Here is a 23,910-nt window from a genome sequence, read left to right on the forward strand (position 1 = left end):
TTCTCATTTTGCCTGCAATATTTCCCAGCATCAGTCTTTCCAATTCCTCTCTACAAAATTAGGTGTTACTAAATCATTTTCTTCAGTTCAGGAAATTTACTAAGAAAGGTTGGGTAAAGAAACCTTTCTGAATTTTTATAAGGAAGAACTCAGAGCAGGGTGGTTTTTCCACTTTGCAAACATCTTTGCACATTTTTGTTGGCTTGTACAGGTATCTTTAGAATACATGATTTCCACATGAACGAAAAAAGGCAAGAGTGGGAAATGGCTTGTAAGAGCATCATTGATTTACAGGGTAACATAGGGTTGTGAAATACTGAGAAGCAGCTGAACTGTACAAGCAAGCAAACAGAATTTGTTTCTATTGCAGCATCAAATTAAGTCCCTCTGGCGAAAAGCCAGTTAGTTTATAAGAGTCCTTATGGAATCTGGCCACCTTTCTGATTCCCCTTACAAAAATGCTCCCAGTCATTCTGCTGACCCTGAGGTTGCCCACATCAGTGATCAGAGCAAGCTGGGGACAGATGGATTCTGAGGCTCTGACTTGGCCCTATGTTGGGGGTCAAGAAATGGAGTTCTCAAGATGTGCTGTTAGGTTTCCTACTGGGGTGTTGTCCTGTAAATCTTGGCTGCCTCTGGACATTGCAATTTTGTACCAGAGATAAAACAATACTATCATTTTATTTGGTGGAGATAAAACAAATTATCATCTCTGAAATCTTGCTTGATTCAGAATCCTAATTCCCTTTACTATTGTTCTATGGGTTTTTTTTTTTTTTTTTGGTTGTTGTTGTTATTTCCTTTTTTTTTTTTTGGCCCTTTTCTTCTCCGTTCATCCAAATCTTTCTCTCTTTCCCCTCCCCTGCCACCTTCTTCAAGTAAAAAATCAGAGCAATACTTTCCATGTAATACCTACATATGTGGTTTTCTCAACACCAAGAGAAAAATATAAGAGCAGAATTGGAATATGAATAATATACAAATATAGCATACTCTTTCTGATCTGTATTGCACCTAATTTGGTAGTCCAGTTGACTGAAGGATGCATTTTGTTTGATTTTTGAACTTGAAAATTATTACTCTTGCACCCTTTGTTACCCCCTAATGGTGTTACTTTGGGTTGTTTCTGAAATATTAGGATTCAGTGTTTTATGACTACCTCTGTCTTAGAACTCTGAGGAAGAAAAAGAGAAAATCTGAATGTCAATAGAATATATTTTATTTGACATATACTGAACTTTATTCTGTTGCCTTCATCCAGGACCAAGTTCTGCCATTCTGTTTTTCTTGAGATAAGCTTTGCTCTCTTATTCCTTTGACATATTTTATAATGATAGTGTTACATTTACATGGGGCTTAGTAATTAAGAAAATATTTCTGTCACGCGAGTGTAGTTACTCGGTTCTTTGTCTCGTCACAACAAAGAATTGGAGCGACAGACATTAAAGCCCTCGGTGCGTCACGGATCTTGGGTCTTGGACAAACCGTGTTATAGTTCTTAGGCAAATCAGTGTTACAGCTCTATTTTATTTAGAAGATAGCAGGAGAATCCATCCTCAGAGTGTGAGGGCATGCCAACCCAAAGACTCGAAGAGAAGAGAGTGGAGGAGTGCACGGGGGCGGGGAGAGTGAGAGTGAGAGAGAGAGAGGGAGAGAGAGAGCGCACATACACCGGAGAGAGAGAGTCTGCCAGAAAGTGCTTTGGCTCCTCCTTTTATATGTTTTTTCCTCCACCTAGGCCTGCCCTATGCAAATTGGGCTTAGCCAGGAGTGCTGTTTGTTCTGCCTGAAGTCTTCACTCTGGTCCTTGGGCCTTCCTTTGACCTTCCTTGTCTTTTAGCCACAGCCATTTTGGACTCCTTTTCCCTATTCTACCTACCTAACATTTCTAAATGGACTATTTCATTTGGCCTTTTCTGGGACACTGGAAGAGGCAAGATGGATGGCCCCATTTTTGAAAGAGGAAACAGATGTTCATAAAAACCAAGGTTAGAATCCAGATCTTCGGATTCGTGTCTACCCTTCCTACATCACTGTGGCACAAGGAGCCACAGAAATAGATTTACTTTTGTTTTTCCCCTTTTCTCTTCCTGGTAGATGAACATTAGAATCTTGGTTTTTGACATTATTTTCTGATTAACGACTTACTAGATAGCATATTTGGAGAAGGCAATGGCACCCCACTCCAGTACTCTTGCCTGGAAAATCCCACAGATGGAGGAGCCTGGTAGGTTGCAGTCCATGGGATCGCTAAGAGTTGGACACGACTGAGCAACTTCACTTTCATGCATTGGAGAAGGAAATGGCAACCCACTCCAGTGTTCTTGCCTGGAGAATCCCAGGGACGGGGGAGCCTGGTGGGCTGCCGTCTATGGGGTCGCACAGAGTTGGACATGACTGAAGCGACTTAGCAGCAGCAGTAGCAGCAGATAGCATATTGAAAAGCAGAGACATTACTTTGCCAACAAAGGTCCGTCTAGTCAAGGCTATGGTTTTTCCAGTAGTCATGTATGGATGAGAGAGTTGGACTATGAAGAAAGCTGAGCGCCGAAGAATTGATGCTTTTCAACTGTGGTGTTGGAGAAGACTCTTGAGAGTCCCTTGGATGGCAAGAAGATCCAACCAGTCCATTCTGAAGGAGATCAGCCCTGGGATTTCTTTGGAAGGAATGATGCTAAAGCTGAAACTCCAGTACTTTGGCCACCTCATGCGAAGAGTTGACTCATTGGAAAAGACTCTGATGCTGGGAGGGATTGGGGGCAGGAGGAGAAGGGGACAACAGAGGATGAGATGGCTGGATGGCATCACCGACTCGATGGACGTGAGTTTGAGTGAACTCTGGGAGTTGGTGATGGACAGGGAGACCTAGTGTGCTGTGATTCATGGGGTTGCAAAGAGTCAGACACTACTGAGCAACTGAACTGAACTGAACTGATGATATAGTTAGAGAATGAGTTATTGCCCCATATGCTGTTAGGTAAGAAGTTATAATATTTAGCTGATTAGTGACTAAATGAAATTATTATAATAGAAAAACTTGAAGAATAAGGTGGTTATTAACTGTAAAAGTTCAGTCACAAATAATGAAATAAACCCCAAATAAAAGTGGGTAGCTCAGCTGGTAAAGAATCCACATGCAATCCAGGAGACCCTGGTTCAATTCCTGGGTCTGGAAGATCTGCTAGAGAAGTGATATGTTACCCACTCTAACGGATCTTCCAGACCCAGGAATTGAACCAGTGTCTCCTGGATTGCATGTGGATTCTTTACCAGCTGAGCTGGGCTTCCCTGGTGGCTTAGCTGGTAGAAAATCTGCGTGCAGTGCAGGAGACCTGGCTTCGATCCCTGGATTGGGAAGATCCCCCGAGAAGGGAACTGCTTCCCACTCCAGTATTCTGGCCTGGAGAAGTCCATGGACTATCCATGGGTTCGCAGAGAGTTGGACATGACTGAGCAACTTTCACTCACTCACTCACCCAACAGTGGCTTAAACCGGAAAGTAGTTCACATTCCCTGTCAAGTTAAATTCTGGAAGAATAGGCTGGTATGGAGACTTTGCCTTGCAAATACCCCGAACACCCACACTCCTTCTGGCTCTCTGCTCTAGTAGCCTGAGGTGTGGTTCTGTTTCTTATGTGCAAGGCAGCCTTCTCAATCTGGGCAACAAAAGGGAGAGAAGCATAAAGATAAACCCATGAATAAAAAGGAAGCTTTTACCTTCATGAGGGAAGTAGAAATGAACAATATAAATAAGCAAATGTATTATGTTAGTTGGTTATCACTGCTCAGGGAAAGGATCTGGGGATGAAAGCATCATAATTTTAATGAGATAGGTGTGGCCACAGCGTCAAGGTCACATTTGATGTAAAATTTGAAAGGGGTGAGGTAGAAAGAGGGATGTCTAGGGGAAGAATGTTTGTGCCAGAGGGAACCGCAAATGGCAAGGTTGATTTTGGTTTGTTTGAAAAAAAAAGCAAAGATGCTAGTGTGGCTGGAGAAGGGTGAGCAAAGGGAAGACAAACAGGAGATGAGAGAGGTAAGGGGGAAAACAGATTACCTGGTAAAATACCTTACTGGCCATCACAAGGTCTTCAGCGTTCACACTAAGATGAGAAGACGTTGGAGGCCTAGGGCAGAGAAGGGATGTGATATAAGTAACACCTAATAGGAACCTTGGCTGCCATGCTGAGACATGCCTAAAGGGGAGGCAAGAGGAGAAGCAGGGAGGTCCGGTAGGATGCTCCTGCAGTCCAGCAGAATTGGTGGAGGCTTGGACCAGCGTGGTAGCAACAGTGAGAAGTATTTGGATTCTTAATACATTTTGGAAAAAGGTGAACATTAAATTTATAATGCTGTACTAATGCATTACTACAAACAGTGGTTGAAAACAACACAATTGATTATCTCACAGTTTTCACTGGTCAGAGTCCAGGCATGGCTTATCCTGGTTCTCTGCTTCAGGTTGTCATCACACTGAAATCAAGGTGTCCATGGGGGTCCCTTCTTATTCGGAGGCTTGAGTCAGGAAGAACCTTCTCCCAAGCTCATTTAGGTTGTTGGCAGAGTTCATTGCTTTGTGACAGCAGAACTCCTAGGGGCATGCTTCTTTAAGTTCAGCCTCTAGCCCACTGGCTAAAAGAGTCTTAGTCATGAGAATGACATCCCATCACCTTTTTTTTATTTGGTTGGTTGGACGTATCATTAGTTCTGGGGAGGGAGGGAACTTCTGTGTACTAGGAGGCTGGAATTATTGGAGGTCACCCTAAGGTCTGTCCACCACAATGAACAAACAATTTTATTTGCTTGTTTACTTAGATGTGTGAGGCAAAGAAGAGAACACATGAAAACCTGAAGTTGTGTTTACTGAGATAAAGAAGACCCAGGGAGAGGAGATCAAGAGCTCAATTTTGGCTACAGCAACAAAAACAAAATACTGAGCTGCCTGTTACACATCCACAGGTTGCTGTGTCCTTCTCCAGGGGATCTTCTTGACCCAGAGATCAAACCTGTGTCTCTTAGGTCTCCTGCATTGGCAGGCAGGTTCTTTACCACTAGCACCCCTTGGGGTGTGTTCACATCCACCCACAGGGAGATATCAAATAGTTGCATGTATGATCTAGAATTAAGGGAGAAGGTGAGAGATATAAATATAGGACTCATTAACCACATTTAAAATAAGTGGTATTTAAAGCCAAGGAATGAGGTTGCTAGGGAATTGAGAATAGACAGAAAACAGGACTAGACCTGGAGGTTCCCAACATGAAAAAGCCAGAGAGTCTACGGAGAAACAGGAAGGAAGGGAGATGAGAAGGGAGAAGAGTGTCTGAGAGTATAGAGTCCTTGTATCGTTTATATGTTGATTAATTAATTTCAATCTCAGAAAGCCAAGTTTTTTTTCTTTTGTCTCTCAGTCTGGGGAGACACCTACCCACCCTGCTAGCTCTTTCTCTCTGAATGCACTGCTTTTTTGAATGCCCTTAGATGTCAGGGGTTAATGGAAACAAGTTGTGAAAGTTCAACAAACAGTTTGCTGCTGCTGCTGCTGCTCAGTTGCTTCAGTCGTGTCCGACTCTGTGTGACCCCATAGACAGCAGCCCACCAGGCTCTCGCGTCCCTGGGATTCTCCAGGCAAGAACACTGGAGTGGGTTGCCATTTCCTTCTCCAATGCATGAAAGTGAAAAGTGAAAATGAAGTCGCTCAGTCGTGTCCGACTCTAGCGACCCCACGGACTGCAGCCTACCAGGCTCCCCTGTCCAAGGGATCTTCCAGGCAAGAGTACTGGAGTGGGGTGCCATTGCCTTCTCCAAAACAGTTTGCATTCTTGCCCAAACAAGCCAACCTAATTCAGCCTGAGAGTGTACAAGATGGTCAGTGGGAGGGTGGTACTGTTTTATTTTGGGACCAACCAAATAGAAAACAGGCTGCTCTGTGAAGCATGTAACCCCTGGTGTCAGGTGACACAGATCAGGCACTCCCTCAAAAGCAAAGGCTTAAGACAATGACAAGAGAATGAGCCTTCCATTAATGTCCTCGCAGTGGACAGGACAGGCCTTTCTGTCTATACCTTTTGACATTTATTTCCATGTACAGAAATCATTAAAAGTATTAAAGTGTAAGACCTTTCTATGGGCATAATGAACTACCCTTTGTTCACCTAATCATATATTGGAGTTAAAGATATGTTTCAATACCATTTACTCTGGGTTAAAATCATTTCTGTTCTTACAGAACACAGAGAAAAAAAATCATGAAATTCTAAGTGGTTAAAATAGAAAAGAGGATTCCACTTGTGCGAATTCAGTACTTTCTATGTAATTAGCATTGTAGATGATGTATAAATGCATGTACATCTGCCGTGTCATTAGCTGTGTATAGTGAAGCTATGTTACTCAATTCCTAGTGCTTGTTACACCTAGAACAAAACCCTAAATATTCACTTAGAAAAATATATCTTTTCGCCAATTTCCACTCAAGCATTTCTTAGGTGTCTTTATTGCCTGGCAAAGTGTGCACAGGTGACAAATTATTAAGCCTTTTTAAAAACAGTGGGTAGCACTGATTCAGAAATAATCATCTTTTCAAACAGTGGGCAAATAATTCTATCAGCTCTCTTGCACAAATTTGGTTACAGTCCTCATCCATCAAGTGAGGAAACAGAAGCAGAGTTTGACAGCTTTCTCCGAAAGCAGGGGGAGCAAGTGCCGCCCTTGGCACTGAGGCAGGCTGGCTCCTGTAAGACCACACAGCTGACATCCTGGTGGGGACCCGCGGAGTCCGGAAGCAGGAGTTACCGCCGGGGAATGACATGACTGCATTGCTTTTCACATGGGCCTGGAGGTCAACTTAGTTTATTTGTTTTTAATTTAGCTGAAATTATAGGCTGGTTGACAGATTCCTTTGGCGGTGGGGGTCTTTTGAATCAGTCACATAAACTTTTGGTTTCTCTCTCACTTTCCTCCAACCCCTTGTCCCCTTTGCAGGATTAAAAAAGCACTTGGGAGGTATACATTAATCTTGCTGGCGTTGTCAGAAGTGATCAGCGAGTTTTATTAAAAGCTCTGGGACTGCCTGAAAGACCTCCTTGTCTGAGTTTGAAATGAAAGGGACATGTTAAGATCTTGGGGCACGTTGTCAGGACCCTTCTCCCTGCCCCTTGGACTATGAGCTGACATCCCTGGAGGAAGCTGAGAAGCCCTCCTTTGTTGAAGGGATTTCCCTGGTGAACGGAAACGACTTGGCCCCTGTTGGCATGAGCTCTCCAAGCTGGGGTGGGCTTGGTGCCCTGCTCCTGCTGCTGCTGCTCCCAGGCTGGGCCAGCCCCACCTTTGTCCATGTTAACCAAGGGGTCAGGGTGATGAAGGGCAGTTCCGCCTTCCTGTCTCAAGATGACCTGAAGTTCACCATCCCCAAAGAGAAAGATGCCTGCAAAGTGGAAGTCGTGATGAATGAGCCAATAACCCAGAGGGTTGGGAAACTCACTCCACAGGTAGGTCATATCTGAGATTTGCTATCTAGTAGTTGTGTATGAATCTGAGTGTGTGAGAATGTTAGGGAGGGAGGGCAGAGAGGAGAGAGAGAGAAAGATAAAAGGTCTTCCTTCAAGCTACCAGAGGTGAATGCTGTTAAGAAGTTCAGATTTGAAATGGTGGAGTTACAACTGGTGGGCATAATACTGCATTGTTTTTTCTATGCAAGGTGAAACCTGTTAAAATTTTTTTGAGGTATAATTGACATACAACATTAGTTTCAGGTGTACCAGGTAATGGTTTGATATTATTTTTGAATGTTCTTGGCTGACTGTGAATTACAAAACCAACAGGAGTTACTCCTGTTTATGTTAATACCTGTGGTGGAAGGCTGGTTCAAACTAATGGATGGATGGATTTTTAAATGAAAAATACACAAATTGACAAGTCTTTCCAATTTATCCTCTGTATTGAAGATAATGCATGTAAATCTTACTACGGTGAGGGAATCAAATACCACTCATTTTAGGTACATCAGCACTCTCTGAGAAACTTAGGGGGGAAACAGAGGAAAATGGGGACAGAGAGAGAGAAAATGAAAACAGGGCCAGCCTTCCAAGGGTTGGAGTGGGCAGTCTCCTGTGTAGTGTGATATGGTCAATCTCTATGGGACTATTACTGCCCCAGATTATCTCACCCTGGCCAGTCAAGGTGCTTTTGGATAAGATGTCAGGGTTCCAGGACAATTTTAGGACACACTTGTACTGCAGAATAGAAAAATAAAACATGAAGACATTTTTTATCTATCACCATCACTCAAACATTCCCTTGAGTAATGGAAGAGATCTGGAAAAGAGATATGAAGATACTTTAAATAGTCACTGTTCTTCAAAAATGTCCACATACATTTTTTTCTGTTTAATCATGGCCTTGGAGACCTTGTCATTTAAGGGTATTCTGTGCTGAATCTTTTTGTAGGGTAAAGAGTTATCCTCTAATTCACTGGGTTTAGGAAAGCCCGAATTATCAAATATTTGTTTAAAGTAAAAGTTTTTCTCTATACACAGTAGAATATCACTTCTAGTCTTATTACTTGTTTTTGCTGTGGTTTAACTTTCCTCTCAATGCAAACAGTTTTGAGAATATTTAACACTGGATGTGACTACTTCTTCTGGCAAAATACATCATTTCTATATGCTGAACTGTGAGCATTAATGTTCTTTCTATTTAGCTAAAAATAAAAAATCCATCAGCTTATTCAAAAGTGATAATAGATGTTGTAAAGAAGAACTAAAGAGACAGAGATAGGGGACTTCCTTGGTGGCTCAGTGGTAAAGATTCACTTCCAGTGCAAACAGTGTGGGTTTGACTGATGAAAGAAATCAAAGATGACACAAATAGATGTAGAAATATACCATGTTCATAGATCAGAAGAATCAATATAGTGAAAACGAGTATACTATCCAAAGCAATCTATAGATTCAATACAATCCCTATCAAGCTACCAATGGTATTTTTCAGAGAACTAGAACAAATAATTTCACAATTTGTATGGAAATACAAAAAACCTTGAATAGTCAAAGCAATCTTGAGAAAGAAGAATGGAACTGGAGGAATCAACCTGCCTGGCTTCAGCCTCTACTACAAAGCCACAGTCATTAAGACAGTATGGTACTGGCACAAAGACAGAAATATAGATCAGTGGAACAAAATAGAAAGCCCAGAGATAAATCCACACATCTATGGACACCTTACCTTTGACAAAAGAGGCAAGAATATACAATGGAGAAAAGACGATCTCTTTAACAAGTGGTGCTGGGAAAACTGGTCAACCCCTTGTAAAAGAATGAAACTAGAACACTTTCTAACACCATACACAAAAATAAACTCAAAATGGATTAAAGATCTAAATATAAGACCAGAAACTATAAAACTCCTAGAGGAAAAATAGGCAAAACACTGTCTGACATAAATCACAGCAGGATCCTCTATGACCCACCTCTCAGAGTAATGGAATTAAAAGCAAAAATAAACAAATGGGACCTAATTAAAATTAAAAGTTTTTGCACAATGAAGGAAAGTATAAGCAAGGTGAAAAGACAGCCTTCAGAGTGGGAGAAAATAATAGCAAACGAAGCAACTGACAAAGAATTAATCTCAAAAATATACAAGCAGCTCCTGCAACTCAATTCCAGAAAAATAAATGACCCAATCAAAAAATGGCCAAAGAACTAAACAGACATTTCTCCAAAGAAGACATACAGATGGCTAACAAACACATGAAAAGATGCTCAACATCACTCATTATCAGAGAAATGCAAATCAAAACCACAATGAGGTACCATCTCACACTGGTCAGAATGGCTGCTATCAAAAAGTCTACAAACAATAAATGCTGGAGAGGGTGTGGAGAAAAGGGAACCCTCTAACACTGTTGATGGGAATGCAAACTAGTACAGCCACTGTGGAGAACAGTGTGGAGATTCCTTAAAAGACTGGACATAGAACTGCCATATGACACAGCCATACCACTGTTGGGCATACCCACCAAGGAAACCAGAACTGAAAGAGACACGTGTACACCAATGTTCATTGCAGCACTGTTTACAATAGCTAAGACATGGAAGCAACCTAGATGTCCATCAGCAAACGAATGGATAAGAAAGCTGTGGTACATATACACAATAGAATATTACTCAGCCATTAAATGGAATGCATTTGAATCAGTTCTAATGAGGTGGATGAAACTGGAGCCTATTATACAGTGTGAAGTAAGTCAGAAAGAAAAACACCAGTACAGTATATTAACGCATATATATGGAATTTAGAAAGGTGGCAATGATGACCCTATATGCGAGACAGCCAAAGAGACACAGATATAAAGAATAGTCTTCTGGACTCTGTGGGAGAAGGCAAGGGTGGGATGATTTGAAAGAATAGCATTGAAACATGTATATTATCATATGTGACATAGATCACCAGTCCAGGTTCGATCCATGAGACAGGTTGCTCAGAGCTGGTGCACTGGGATGACCCTGAGGGATGGGATCGGGAAGAAGGTGGGAGGGGGCTTCTGGATGGGGAACACATGTACACCCAAGGCTGATTCATGTCAATGTATGGCAAAAACCACTACAATATTGTAAAGTAATTAGCCAATTAAAATAAATAAATAAATTGAAAAAAGAAAAACAAAAAAGGAGTGTGGGTTTGATTCCCAGTCAGTGAGCTAAGAGCCTGCATCCCACATGCCTCATGCCCCAAAAACTAGAACATAAAAAGCAGAAGCAATATTGCAACAAATTCAATAAAGGCTTTAACAATGGTCCACACTCACCCCCAAAAAATCTTTAAAAAAAGACTGATACATACGAGCTCAAATTGACATCTCTAGATATTCCACTTACCTCCTATGGTTATATCTGATTCTGAAACACATCAGAATTCTATGGAGAGCTCTCATGTTGGGAGTATTGCTTATGATATTGTAACTAAAGGCCTCCTTCCAGTTTCCCATGAGCTTTTTCTTTTATCAGTCAGTGAGCTTCAGATGGGCATCTAAACAGGGTCAGTTTGTGCTAATGGCCCCAGGTCACACTTGTATTCCCAAGGGTGTAGTAATTGCAACATCTCCCCACTTTCTCCCAACATATAACTTCTGCTGGAAGGTGTGTTTGGTTGACGTCTTAAATTAGGGGAAAGGTAGAGGCCTGAGATGGCTCGTGCCTGGAGCCCTGATGCACTAAATGTGATAAGTTGGTGAACATGAATAGGCTCAATAGCAGGCAGTGGATCCCTCACTACAGGCACTGGGATCAAAAGCAAAACCTTGGGGTTTTGGGGGGCAGCAAAATATGACCCTAATCCTACATGACTGGGGTCCCTGATAGAGCAGGGACTCAGGGCTGTATGGAAAAAAGTGGATGCCTCATAAAGACTGATAATTTGATAATACTTCCAATCAATACATTTTTAAAAAAATTGTTCAACATTTATTTAGAAGTAAAGCTGACTATTTTGTGAGGGAAGAAGAGAGGAAAAATTCCCCCTGTAGTGCAGAGATATTAAGCTCTGGCCTCAAGCATGCAAAAACAACACCCTATTATTCCCCAGATTCTCCCTCCTTAGAAAGCATTTTGGGGAGAATCTACTGTGACTTAAACCTTTGTGGATATCCTGTCCCTCTCTCCATTCCAAATAGCCTATGACTTCTAAACACGTATAGCACTTTCTATGAGAATAATGAAAAAGTCATAATTTTTAGTGATATTTTAATGGTCCTCATCATTTGGCCAGTTCTGAGGCCCTGGAGAGCAAAAAGGGATCCATGTGACCAGAAGTAAGCAAACATTTATTTGGTCACAAGAATCAAGGATTGTAGGAGATCTCTAAGTCATCTCCTTTTCAAACTTTCTCTGATTTTAGGGCAAAAATCCATTACTAGAAAGATGATGTGGAACAAAAACAATATAGCTGTCTGGTTTAGGAAAGTCAAGGTTGCAAGGCAAAGGAACAGGGCTCCATACATCCCCAGAGGGTCCCCTAGTGTGCTGTGGCTCATTAAAGGATCATGCTTCAGTGTATGCATACCCAGAGGTACCTCTGACATCTCAAACGAATTTTTCTCATCTAACAATCCACCTGCCAATGCAGGACTGAAGACTCAAGAGATGTAGGTCCGATCCTTGGATCAGGAAGATTCCCTGGAGTAGGAAATGGCAACCCACTTCAGTCTTCTTAACCTGGAAAATTCCATGGACAGAGGAGCCTGGTGGGCTATAGTCCATGGGATCACAAAGACTCAGACACTATTGAACATGCACACACGAAGTAAATATATTTATTTTCTTAAAATGTGGAGTTTCATTACCTACTGGACAAATATTAGAGCTTTGTACTGTCAAGAAATTTGTCTATCTGGAAAAACTTTCTCAGATCACCAGGTGATCTTCCTATTTTTTTATTGTGATAATTTGAGCAAAACCAAGATTCGTAAGTAAAAAGTGCTTTTTTGAGGAATACGTGCCTGTTTTTAATCCTGGCAAATGCAGTTCTCCCTAGGGATTTATGTCTTATGGAGTTTTTGAAATTAAGCATAACCATGTGCATGCATGCGTGCGAGTGCACACACACACAAACACACAATGTAAGCATTACTCTTCAATAGAGCTTACTAGTGAGGTGAAAGCAAGCTTATGTGGGCCCATTCCTAGTGAGATGACTGTATTAACAACACCCTGCTGTGTAATGAACAGTTTCATGTGATTTGCACAGAAAATGTTTTGTTTAACATCTGTTCAATTAGTGTTTTCATTTCATTACTGAAGTTTGTCTTAGGACCAACAGGTTCATTTTCCTATTGGATATTTGGAAAGGGATTCGCTTGGCGCACACCAGTACCTTCTGTCTAGATAACCCTCTTGATATAGTCAATTAGAGAAGGTCGATGGCGATATGTTTTCCTCATGTTTTAGGACAAGACTTACCCCCACACAGCATTGCTCACACCTGTCCCAAAGCAAGAAATTTCCTGGGTGGAAATGCACCACAGCTCTTTCAAATAGGAAATATAGCGGTAAGAAAATATCTCTCGTTTGAACCAGTTTACTATCATTAAAGTGAGTAATGAGTGAGGAATGTGTGACAATTTAATTATAAATTGTAATTGAAAAGCAGTTGGAGTGGAAAAAAACAAAGCTAGACAGTAATTAGAAAAGGATTTAGCTCTCCTTTGTTTTGGTTAGTAAATTTATGGACAATTATGGTTGTCGCCTTTTATAAAAGGAAAACATATTATGAAACATAAAACAGATGTTTCTTTTAACAAAGCAGATTGTCTCTTTATTACTATGACTATTTGTCAATGATATGGGGAAGGTCTTTCCTTTATCTCCTTCCTTGTTGTCAATTAAAAAGAAGAAGTGAGGATGTGTGTAGAACAGGAATGCAAATAAATGATCTCCTCCTCTACAGACGTCTTTGCTTCCTTTTTCTGACAGTAAGGAAGAAGATAAAGAAGAGGTCTTCTGATTAGAGTAGAGTCAGAAAGGATTATGTTTTCTGTAAATGTGTGAGGCTGTACTTAGGTACAGGCTAAGTAGCATGAACTCAGCAGTGATGACATGTAAATACCTCGAGAGTATTTCTTAGTACTCTACAAAGTCAGACTGTACAGAATGAGTGTTATGGTGTGATTGGAAGAGAAAATTCTTTTAAAAAATATGACCCCAGCATATAACAATTAGCAATTTCCTTCATAGTTCCGAGTTAGGTGGTACAGTTAATTATAATTCTGCATGAAGAGAGAAAATGGCCTTGACGTTGCTGTTTGTCTCATGAGTCATTTCTATTATTACATAACTAGTAACCACAGTCTTTTGCAAGTAAATGAGAAACCACTGTGGGTCTTATTTGGCTTTGATCAAACACAATAGTGTCCATAGTAAGCAGCTTCATCTTTAAATATAAAAACACTATTTGGAAAGGAAAGCAATAAAAGGAGAAGAAAAAATACACACAGAGCTAATATAGCATGTTGGTATGTGGGTTAAGACATGTCTTTTTCTGTGTACATACAAGTATACCTCCTTAATGCTATAAACCCCTGAAAGGTGTTGGAAAATAATGTTTTGAAAAATGGAACCATATTTTAAATATACTATAAAAAGATAATTATTTAGAGATCATCACTGCTTAATTTATCTGCTTCAGTTTAGTTGAGTTCAGTCGCTCAGTCGTGTCCGACTCTTTGCGACCCCATGAATTGCAGCACGCCAGGCCTCCCAGTCCATAACCAACTCCCGGAGTTCACCCAACTCCAGTGACGCCTCGGGGTGTCAGTGGGGCCGTTGGTCTTCTGACACAGCAGATACTCTCGCTTCGCCTTCTCGGTGTGTGCCCCACGAGTGGCCCTCCCCGCAGTGGGGAGGGCTGTGCCGTTGCCGTGCTGTGCACCCCATGTGGGTGTGTGAGCATGCCTCGTTTGACCCTTGGTGGTGAACCGAGGAGTCAGTGATTCCAGCCATCTCATCCTCTGTCGTCCCCTTCTCCTCCTGCCCCCAATCCCTCCCAGCATTAGAGTCTTTTCCAATGAGTCAACTCTTTGCATGAGGTGGCCAAAGTACTGGAGTTTCAGCTTTAGCATCATTCCTTCCAAAGAACCAGACTTTTCTAATTTAGATATTCTCAAAACAGACAACAGCTATATAAGCAGGATGGTCATGGACATGGGGCTGGGTAGAGGTGTTGGTGGTTAAAACACACACATATAGGGAATTCTCTGGTGGTCTAGTGGTCAGGACTCTGCTTCCACTGCTAGGGGTGTAGGTTCTATCCCTGTTCAGGGAATTAAGATCCTACACAACAAAACATACATACACATATATAATGCTAAGAGAACATAATTTCTCCAGGCCATACTATACTGCTGGAAAAACTAAAAAGTGTACCAATGATTTTCACATATATATCCCTTTCTTCTCATGAACTAGGTCTTTGACTGCCATTTCCTTCCCAATGAAGTAAAATATACTCATAACGGTTGCCCAATTCTTGATGAAGACACAGTGAAACTTAGACTTTACAGGTAAGTGGCACAGGAGTGTTCTTCATTCTTTGTCAGATAACCATTTTGTGTGCTTCTGTTTCTTTGGATAAGATTTCAAACAAGTAAGTAATTAGTAGTAGGAACTGGAGACCTGAATGGATGAGGCAAGAATTGTAGCAACCTTTCAGTTACTTTTATTTATATCCTCTTCCCTGGGGCTTTTCTATGGCAAATTATTAGCCTTCTCCTGTTTCCCTTTAGAGTTCTTGTACAGGTATCTCTGGTCATTCAACTCTCCATTTACGATTAAAAATGGAGATTGCTGCTGCTAAGTCGCTTCAGTCGTGTCCGACTCTGTGCGACCCCATAGATGGCAGCCCACCAGGCTCTACCGTCCCTGGGATTCTCCAGGCAAGAACACTGGAGTGGGTTGCCATTTCCTTCTCCAATGCATGAAAGTGAAAAGTGAAAGTGAAGTCCCTCAGTCGTGTCCGACACTCAGCGACTCCATGGACTGCAGCCTTCCAGGCTCCTCCGTCCATGGGATTTTCCAGGCAAGAGTACTGGAGTGGGGTGTCATTGCCTTCTCAGAAAAATGGAGATTACAACCTACAAATTTTTAATGAGAATTAGAAAGAAAATATATTCCAAAAGTGAATGAAATTCTTCGTTTTGATTATCAACTGCTTAGTTTTAAGAAGTGCAATATCTTCTTCTATTTTTAAACATATTATATTTTTAAAAGGTTTAAAACAATCAATTATGGTGTTGGACAAAGTGACCATATGACCCAGCAGTTCTACTCCTAGATACATATATGTACAAGAGAAATTAAAACATATGTTCACAAAAAATTTACACAAATGTTCACTACAGCATTTTTTGTACATGTCAAAAAGTTGAAATAATCAGTCTGATGAATGAGTAAACAAGGTGTGGTATATTTATACAGTGAAATATTATTTAGCCACAAAAGGGATGAAGTACTGTTATATGCTATAACACAGATGAGCCTTGAAAATATTATGCTAAGTGAAAGAAGTCAAGGTTACACATTGTATAATTTCAGTTATATGATATGTCCAGAAAAGGCAAATTCAGAAAGGCAGAAAGTAGATTGCAGTTGCCAGCTTTTGGAGGTGGAGTGAATGGGGAGTGACTGCTCATGGGTGTGGATTTTTATGGGGGGAGGTGATAAAAGTGTTCTGGAATTAGAGAGCAGGATGGTTGCATAGCCTTCTGAAAATACTAGAAACACTGAACCGTAAACTTTAAGAAGGTAAATTTTAGGATTATGTGAATTATATCTAAATAAAAAGTTAATTTAAAACTTAAGCTCATGGTTATGTTATTGCTCACTTCATAGAAGCAGCTGAAAATCCAGTGTAGGTGGAGTAGGCCTTATATAGTTTTTTACTTGGCTTTTGTCACTTTAAGAGTATTTGACTAAAATACAGCAGCATGAATTTGCCTTAAGTACTAGAGGAATACTAGTCTAGAGTTTTGTAGCAGAAAGTGAATTATCCTGATCACCCACCATAGGTCAGGCTCATGCTAGGTAGGCTTAGGAAACAAAAGAATGAGGATAAATGGGCTGGGTTTCAGGGCCTGATACAAAAGATGGCTAGATAATTGTGATGCAAAATGACAAGCCAGAAGAGAGGCATGAAGCAAATGCTGTGCTCAGAAAATTAGATGGCTCCCAAGGATTCCTTGGGAACTAGGCAATCAGCATATAGGGCTGTTTGATCTTCCTAAGACTTTAAAGTTAACAAACTAATTAGCTTCAGAGAGCTTGTTGATGAATTCTGGCTGTTCCCATTTCTTTGAGTTTCTAAAGGATGAGGTGGGTGGAGCAGCACAGATGAAATGCAGAGTTAGAGGACCTGTCAATGTTCTTGGTCTTGAGGATTTAAAGTAGAAGCATTCAGAGGAATTGGAGGCAGAAAAGCAGAGAGCATGTTTATTGCCCTCTTACCTCATCTCTAGCCCTTTTGGTAAGCTGCTTGACCTCTCTAAGCCTCAGTTTCCTCCTCTGTAAAATGGAGTCAACAACACTACCATAGATTCCTGTGAAGACTGAATGATAAACTTTGTAAGCAGTCTAGCATGTGCCTGGGCCATTATGAAAGCACATCAGTGGAGAATCTATCATTGATGCATGACCATCACTTTAATTTTCTCCCTTCAATAAAGAATGGCAGCCCATCAATTTGTTGTATAACTCAGGGAACTCAAAGCAGGACTCTGTGACAACCTAGAAGGGTGCGATGGGGATGGAGGTGGGAGGGAGGTTCAAGAGGGAAGGGATCTAGGTACGCCTGTGGCTGGTTCATGTTGATGTTTGGCAGAAACTAACACAATACTGTAAAGCGATTATCCTTCAATTAAAAATAAATAAATTTAATCAGAGAAAGAAGGACAATCCATCCTTATTAAGTTCTGCAAATATCCAGAGAATGTAATTCCTAAGGGAATGAAGGGAATGGAGGTTACAGTCACTGATCACCCTTTACATGCCACCCACTGAGCTGAGCTTCCACAGCTAGACTGCAAATAACTACTCTTGTAGTGCATTTGTGAAAAGCAAAAAGGGCTTGATGCTTCAGAAACCCCTCGCCCCTTCACTCCTGAATTAAAAGTCAGTGTATAAACTAGATATGCAGGATACTCTTAAACTGCACACATACCAGAGATGAGACTCTGAGCTCAGAGCAGTCATTAAATCCCCTTGTTGATGATAGATTTCAGAGAAGGTGTTAAAAGGAGGGTCATTGGAAAGGGAAGTAACAGAAAAAGGAGTTGACACCGATTTAAGGAGATGGGAAAAGAACAGGGAGGTGGGGTGTAGAGTATAAAGTAAAATCCAATCTCTACCTGATACGCAGATTGTGTGAAAGACAATCTTTAAGCTTCAAGCCAACTTAGTGCCCAAGTATAAAGAAGAACCTGCGCACCAATAATGTTGCCTTTGCTCTGTTCTGCCCTCAGGTTTACCGAGACAGACACCTTCACGGAAACCTTTATCCTGCGGGTCTACCTCCTGGAACCAGACTGTAACATCATCCACATGAGTGATAATGCACTGGAGGTGTCTGAGTTCTATGGCCTGTCCCGAGTCATTGATAAGAACCTGCTTAGATTTGATTACGAGAGGATGGCCAGCCTGGAATGTACAGTCAGACTGGACCCTGTGGGAACTCAGCTGCCAGCCCACGGCCAGTTGGTTCTGGTGGAGCCCCAGCTGGAAGAACCTCGTGGAGATCAGCCACATAGTTTCTTCCCTGAGTCTCGTATGATATGTTTTAACACTTATCTGGATGTTACTAAATCTGCCAGGTCTTAAATGGTCATCTTCCACCGTGACAAAGAGTTTTACTTAATAGAATTTGTAGCTGGTTGAAAACATAGATTAGTGGCTAAGAGTGCAGACTTTGGAAACAGAAAAACTTGGGCTTGAAAACTGCCTCTGCTATTTATTTCCTGTGTGATGTTAGGTCAGTTTCTTAACCTAAGTCTCTGAAAAATGGACAAGGATAGTGGCCGTTCCATAGGGTTGTATAAAGGTGAGAGTGAATGAAATCACACACACACACACACACACACACACACAAAGCAATTCACACAGTGTCTGGCTCATAACAAGTGCTCAGTAACTGTCAGCTGTTAATATTAATAGTAAGTAGCAGTAGAGGTGATAGCCAGAGTGGCTGGGGAATTTATTAGGTGTTATTAGACTTGAAGCAGGTTTGGGGTAAAGCTGGTAGGCAGGAGATATGGTTTAAATCAGGAAGAGTTGATGAATAATGTTCCTCTTGTTATTCATTTAATTATCACATTTTGGGCACCTCCTAGATGCATAATAGTGTTATAGGCACTGTGGAAAGACCAAGAAATTTAAGGGAAAATCATGGTTGTAGTAATACCTGGAATTTGGACAGTAAGTTATAGCTAAAGACATGTTTACACATATGTCATCTCATCTAGTCTTCGCAGCCTTCTGGGTAAGAATAGAATACCCAGTTTTTACATCAGGGAAGTGTGCAAAAGGCCACTAACATAAGTGGCCTGTGCATGTCATAGACTGTGCAAGAGTGAAAAATACAGTTGGCAGAGACAAAAAGACTATGTACTGGAGAGATGACTGCAGTTTTTAGTGGAGGAGATTAGGTTGGTTCAGGTGGTCAATGAATATTTGAAGAAAGGTTTAGTGAAAAGACTAAGTGGACCTGGAAAATAGGCAGAATTCAGATGTGTTTAAGTGGGGAGTGAATTTCAGTGAATAGAATATTCTAGCAGAGATTGCATGGTGGTGCTATGGAAGTGGATGCTGTAAACACAGATAAGAGCAGGATTGTAGAAGGCCTACAGTGAGCCTATTTGTCAGAGATGGTCCACCACGAGAAAATGCATTTTATATTTTTTCTCTCAAGAACTTTTTGTGGGTAAGGACCTTGTTAGATAATCAGTTGATTGTTTTTTTTTTTTTAATTTTATTTTATTTTTAAACTTTACATAATTGTATTAGTTTTGCCTGGCAGGTTTTCAGAATAATGACAACCCAGTCAGTGAACGATTGGCGGGTACACATGAGTGTTCTTTGGTCAGTGAGAGGGAATAAGTGTCTGTGGAAGGGAGGATAGGTTTTTAAAGATAATCACTAAGGTACAAGTGCCTCTCTTAATTCCCTGCTATACCTTCTAGAATTGGGAACAGAGCTGAAGTGTCCAGGTGGCAGGTGTACCCTGGGACTGAAGAAAGTCGGAAGTCTCAAAGTGAGCTGTGAGGAGTTCCTGCTGATGGGGCTTCGATACCAGCACCTGGGTTCCCCTTCTCCCAACATTGATTACTTCTCCATCCAACTGGACCTCACAGATAGCAGGAGTAAAATCACATACAAGGTAGAGTCTATGGCCTTATGTATCTGGGTCCCCAGCTAAGAGCTGGTTCCCTGGGGACACTTGTGCTGGCCCCCGTGTCAGAGAGGGTTCCTGTATGGTTGTGGGTGGAACAGCCTAATGACTCCCTGGAATTGCAGGCTTGTTCTGCCAGTAAGTGCTTAAAACAGAATTGATTTTGCACATAATATCCATGTGTAATTTCCCTTTTCTGGCAATCTTGTAGCTCTACCTTTGCAACTTAGAAAGAACCAGAATCAGGTTACCTGCTAACCTTTCTCTCCCTTGCCCTTCAATATTCTTCAGTTTCTCATTTTTGCTTTTGTAACTCCTACTCTTTGATGCTTCATTTACTCCTTTATTAGACCCTCTTTTCATCTGTTGGAGGAAATCAAAGGGTCCACACACCCATTCAGCAAGGCCATAGGAAACTGGGAGAGAGGGAGTCCTCGTCCCACTGTTAGGGCTGTAGCAGGGCCATCTCCGTCTTCCAGTCTCTTAAATTCTCCTTCCCTTTCTTCCTCTTGATCTCTTCTTATTGCAATGATGACAGAAAGTGAAGTCAATCTAAATGAAAGATTGGCATGCTTCTCTACTAACTCGGGCACTCTGTAATGTGTTTATTTGGGAAGCTGGAATGACTATGAACCTGCTGAAACAGTTCAGACCTTGTGCTGATTTAAGACGATCTGAGATGACATTTGTGAAAGACCTCCATCTTTCAGTCTCACTTCTTGCTATGATTTCTCCTAAGAGACCCAGTTGAATGTTGAACATTATTACCACTGCTGCTGCTGCTGCTAAGTCGCTTCAGTCGTGTCCAACTCTGTGCGACCCCATAGACGGCAGCCCACCAGGCTCCCCCGATCCTGGGATTCTCCAGACAAGAACACTGGAGTGGGTTGCCATTTCTTTCTCCAGTGCATGAAAGTGTAAAGTGAAAGTGAAGTTGCTCAGTTGTGTGAGACTCTAGCAACCCCATCTACTGCATCCTACCATGCTCCTCCATCCATGGGATTTTCCAGGCAAGAGTACTGGAGTGGGGTGCCATTGCCTTCTCTGCATTATTACCACAGGAATTAATAAAACAGAGAATGATAAAGAAATGATTAGACAGGGTTGTAGTATTTTATAATTGAGAACTGGAAAAATTGTGAGGTGGTCGGGTCAAATTGATCAGGTAAATCACTTGGGGAAGTGAGATTTAAGAAGAGATTTAAGTCTGACATTAATAGTTAGCCTGCCCTTGGGTTGCCTGGGTTCAAATGTTTACTTAACTAGCTGTGTGATTTTGTACTTTATGCCTCATTTTTAAGATCTTGCAATGGACATAATAGTACTTCTTATTGAGAGGATTTAATGAGGTGATGCTTACAAAGCTTGGCACAAAACTGAACACATAGTAAGCTCTACACATATTTTTTACTAGTGAAAAAACTGATATTTTTGGAAACAATTGGTTTAGCCCAAGCCCCTTATTTTATACTGGGGCCACAAAAATTGCATATCTTGACCACACATGCATGGATGAATCAGGACTAAACTCTCAGTCTCCTAAGGATTAGTACATGTTTTCTGTTTGTTTTGACATGAAACTTCTTTGACATTTAATGCTTCCTTATCTCTGTAAAGAACAAAGTTTAGAGCCATTTTTCTTCCTAATTGATTTTTCTTCTTTTTCCTCATGTATTGATATAGGGTTTTCTTTGTTGATATTTTCAGATTAGTTTTATTAGAAGTTTCCTCTCTAAAATGACCTTCCTGTATTATTTAAAATTAACTTATACCATAGTCAGTTTGGCATGTCATAAACAGATTCTTTTATGATTATAGTAATATGCTCAATGGCAGAGGCTATTTAAAAAAAAAAAAAAGCACAGAAAGAAAAAATAAGAAAATGGAACTAGGGTATTTCTAATATTTATATATATATAAATGTGTGTGTATATATGCATACTTACACACACACACACATACAGAGGGGGAGACATGCATACCAGAGTCAGCTTATGGAATTGAATTTATATTATATTTGAAGTTTTGTATCTTGTTATTTTATTATTTTTATGCTGGTATAATCCATCCTCATCAAGAGACTGACTATTCACCCATAATTTCTTATAGATTTAAAAATAGTTTCTTGTTTATGTTTTCCTTTTTATTCTGCCTGAAATATATTTTATCTTATTGTAAAACAACAGAACAGTTTTTTTCCAAGTAGCCAAAATTTTCAACACTATTTGATGAATAATGAACCTGTTTCCCATTGATCTTTTGATTGCTCTGTTGTATAGAAAGATATTATATGTCTGTTTCAAGGCTAGTTCTCTTATTCTTTAGATTTGCCCACTTATTCTTGTGCCAGTACCTTGTTATTCCAAAATAAAAGGTCTAAAATGGATTTTAATATTTTATAGGCAAGTTTCTGCTCATGGTCCTCTTCAAAATTTTCTTATCTATTTTTAGTTCTAGACAAGTAATTAATATTTATGTTAGTTTTTTTTAAGCCCCTAATTATTTTTTATCAGGATTGCATTAAAATTATAAATTATTTTGAGAAAAAATGGAATATTGGAACATTTACCATATTGAGTCATCTTTTCCAGGCAGAGGTTATCTCACTTCATTGAGGCAAATGATCTTTGATATGTTTCTGTTAAGTTTGCAGTTTTCTTCATGTCACTTGTGCACACTTATTAGGTCCAATCCTAGACAGTTTGTTTTCGTGAAATTATTCTGACTAGTCTTCTTTTCCTCCACTATTTCTTCTTGTTGGTTAGTGATGATAAATAGGAAAGCTATTTCTTGGTTTAATTTTCTTTTGTCTGGCTTCTTTCTTGAATTCAATTATTCTAAAATTTTTTCAATTCTATAGGCTTTTAAAGACTATACTAATTACATCTTCCACTGATGATGATAATTTTTCCTTTCTTTTTCAGTAATTATTTCTCTTATTTTCTGCTGTATTCCCCACTGGTTTGTCCAGAATAATATTAAATACAGTGCTGCTTATCAGAATCATTGTCTTGTACATTTTATCACTATTAACTACACACACTGTCTTTTTAAATTCTTCTTGCCTTGAGTTCATCTCTCTTTGAAATTCTTTTTTTTTATAATTTAAATTTATCTAACTCTTTGAAATTCTTATAGTCACATCTGCAAACTCTTTTGGATCATCATTTTACATTTAATCTTGTATATGATTTTAAATGCCTCTCCAGTAAGGCAGATATAATTGGATATTTAATTTCAGAATATTTGTCTTAAACAAGAGAATATAGACAATATTTCTATAATAATGGATTTTTTTTCCTATCTTGTTTTATGCTTTCTTGCTAATTAATAAAATCATCTTGCACTCTAGGTTATATTTGTCTTTGTCTTTACTTATTTAATATCCCATTTTAAAATTTAGTTCTAAATTGAAAAAATTCTTTAACCTTTATTTTTAACATATTAAGTAAAAAATACAGTGAAGTCTTTTGGCTCCTTCATATATATTATAAAGTCTGATCCTATTTATCCTTTCTCACTGCAATTACCCACCACTAGGCTTGGTTAACATAATCTGCCACTTTAATTCTAGCATATCATCTTTATACCTTATGATACTTAACTTCATCTTGTATTTCAAGTGTACTCTTTTGACATTTGTATCCATTTTGTTAGTATTTTAAGTAATATTTGTTCAGGCTTAACTTCTAGGTTTAATATTTCTTATTGTTCAGCACCAATCCTTTTATACTGTGATTTCCTCATTCTTGATTAAATTATAAATCTTCAAATGCTTTTCAATGGCACATTAGAGCTACATAGTCTAAACTCTCAGCGTTATCACTCTTGTTTTTATAAACCACCATGTGGGAGAGAAAGGAGTTGTCACCTTCTGTTTCTCTTGTTTTTCTCTCTTTCTCTGAGCCTTGCTGGCTAGTTTCTGAAATTCCAGGCTGAGGAGTGGGTGGTTTTGGAGGAATGTTGGAGAGCAAGGTCTTATTT

General features: G+C 40.0%; 1 protein-coding gene across 5 annotated transcripts in view; it reads left to right on the forward strand.

Annotated features, from left to right (window-relative positions):
• FREM1 (FRAS1 related extracellular matrix 1) overlaps nt 1–23,910 on the forward strand; it is a 182,034-nt gene that overhangs the window by 20,942 nt on the left and 137,182 nt on the right. For all 5 annotated transcript variants that reach the window (XM_044939844.2, XM_044939843.2, XM_044939842.2 and 2 more), the window contains exons 2-5: nt 6,982–7,487; nt 14,958–15,052; nt 18,005–18,306; nt 19,718–19,914. In XM_044939844.2, the coding sequence (XP_044795779.2) occupies nt 7,251–7,487; nt 14,958–15,052; nt 18,005–18,306; nt 19,718–19,914 (831 nt within the window). In that variant the 5' untranslated portion in view covers nt 6,982–7,250. The remainder of the gene's footprint in view (nt 1–6,981; nt 7,488–14,957; nt 15,053–18,004; nt 18,307–19,717; nt 19,915–23,910) is intronic.

The sequence above is a fragment of the Bubalus bubalis genome, chromosome 3, assembly GCF_019923935.1.
Source record: "Bubalus bubalis isolate 160015118507 breed Murrah chromosome 3, NDDB_SH_1, whole genome shotgun sequence".
Classification (NCBI taxonomy): domain Eukaryota; kingdom Metazoa; phylum Chordata; class Mammalia; order Artiodactyla; family Bovidae; genus Bubalus; species Bubalus bubalis.